This window comes from Trichechus manatus, unplaced genomic scaffold (genome assembly GCF_000243295.1).
Source record: "Trichechus manatus latirostris isolate Lorelei unplaced genomic scaffold, TriManLat1.0 scaffold00046, whole genome shotgun sequence".
NCBI lineage: Eukaryota > Metazoa > Chordata > Mammalia > Sirenia > Trichechidae > Trichechus > Trichechus manatus.
The window spans coordinates 18,409,553-18,411,761 of NW_004443982.1; the positions used below are offsets into that span (position 1 = coordinate 18,409,553).

Genomic DNA, 2,209 nt, shown 5'->3' on the forward strand with positions numbered 1-2,209 from the left:
GCACCTAATAACAACAGCAAGCCATGTAAATATTGACAGTATTATATCAGTTGGCTTACTTTGATTAATTTACATTATAATCAAATGTGGATAAAGGGTGAACAAAACCCTTTCTTTCTATATGGGAAATTGATGGACCTGGGGTAAACATTCAAGCTCTACTTCCCAGGAATCCTGATAAAAGTGGAATATCAGTATTGTTCCTAGGCATCTTTACTTACATTAAAACTTACTCTTGACTGGAAAATTACCAGAACCAGGAGGACCATAAACAAAGTATAGCTCTTGAGTGTGGTGACTTTTGTAGCTGGGTATGTTCTTTGCAATGCAGGTGTGTGTGTGTGTGTGTGTGTGTGTGTGTGTGTATGTGTGTGTGTGTGTAGGTAAGTTTAATGAGCCTGGAGAATTAACAAGGGTGTTAATTTGACCAGATTTTCATTTTAGAAATATATAGTCAAGGAGAAGAGTGACTAGTTTGAAAGCTCTTGTAGAAATACAATGAGATACAGTGGTGAAATAAGTTTAAGGTGATGACATGGGGAATCAGGGGTGGAAAGGAAGAGTGTGCTGTCACAGTATGGGGAGAACAATTAGAGTCACTGAACAATCTATGTCTATATTTTTGTACTGGAAAAAATAAAAAAAAAAGAACTTTAAGGTGATGAATTTGAAGAGAAAATCTAGGTCTTGACTTACAAAAATACATAGATATTCTCCTTTCTTCAGGCACAGGATTCTCACAGACACACTTCACTGAAAATAGAGCATTTGCACATAAATATATACATTCCTAGTAGGATAAAATATACTTCCACTTACAGGGGGATTCTTTTGTTACTGGAAACAGAAGTGCACCTCGGATCTGCACTACTAATCTTTCTAGCTACAGATGTCTCAGTCCCAGAGAACTTTAGCTATTATTTTGAAAATGTAAAGAAGTTGTTTGATTTCTTATTTTAAATTTATGAGTGCATTTAAAATTGCTATTTATGAAATGCAAAGATTAATTGCATTCAAATAGCTATGTGAGGATATTTGAATTTGCTGTAGAGCTTTGCTCACAAAGATTTATTCTGTTCACTAGATTTTCCAGGGACTTCAAGCTCCCTGCTATTCTGAACCTCTGTTTCATGATATGGAGACACTCCTTCCGGTTGAATTTTTGTGAATATGGTGAACATTTTTAAATATGTTGATTTGGGAAGTAAGATAAAACAGAATAAGTCAAGTTTCTATAATTTTGATAAGTAGTTTCCAATCCACTTTTGGCGGTTTGATGGGACCCTGAAAGCAGAGATACCAATTTCATTATTAAATGGGGCTAACGTTATTTTGGATATAGATCTCAACTTTTGGTTAACAAAATAATTGTCATAATTACTTTGTTGTTAATGTAAGTTAGAACTATGCAAATCTTATTTCCATCTGCACAATTATTTTAAGATTCATCCCATATTGTAGCTGACATCACTAGCTCATTCTTTTATTAAGAGTAATTCTGCTTTTATTGATGGTTTTATTTACTTTTACAAATAATTGATATAACTATATGATAGTCAAAATGCTACCAAAATGTGAGAATCTATATGAATATTGATCTCATAGTTGATAAAACATTGATGAACCTGAAGCAGAAGGTCACTGAGAAATGTTTATAAGCATTAGGTGTTAACTTTACAGAGGTCGTCATTCATGGTAGAGCATGCATCATAAATTCTGTCTGACATTTACAATGAGAGAGAAATAGCCAAGTATGTACTAAATAAAAAACTATCTAATCCTCTTCTGAAGACTCCCCGATTGAGCTATTTCTTGTTGATAGTATTGTAGGAGTCTTAACAGTATCATATCTCCATCCCTTCCTGATAAACATCCTTTCGATTAAACTCGGCATTGTGTAGCCCTTACTTAGAATGAAATCCTTAAAGGCGATTGTTCCGTAAAGCTCTGCAAGAATGTCATATTCTTTTCGATCCTTTCTAAAATAGGCATTTTGAACTACAAATTCGGCGTTAGGGTCAAGCAGAGGTTCATCTTCTCTTATCCTTTTCCACAACTTGGGGTGCAGATACCATGCTCCATACCGCATCTTCACCTGCTTCTTTTGATGAGGAATCTGTAGTTCTTGGAGTTTCTTCTCGAAGGCTGGTATCGGTAAGGACAATTTTGGTTGTGTCGGTTTTCTTAGCCCCTTGGTGTACTTTACTTC

The 2,209-nt window shown here is 34.9% G+C and overlaps 1 protein-coding gene across 1 annotated transcript in view; it reads right to left on the bottom strand.

The window, feature by feature from the left end:
- Positions 1–1,774: 1,774 nt before the first annotated feature.
- Positions 1,775–2,209, bottom strand: part of LOC111820686 (protein FAM47E-like) — a 1,499-nt gene continuing 1,064 nt past the window's right edge. The window contains exon 2 of the mRNA XM_023731845.1: positions 1,775–2,205. Coding sequence (XP_023587613.1) covers positions 1,775–2,205 — 431 coding nt within the window. The remainder of the gene's footprint in view (positions 2,206–2,209) is intronic.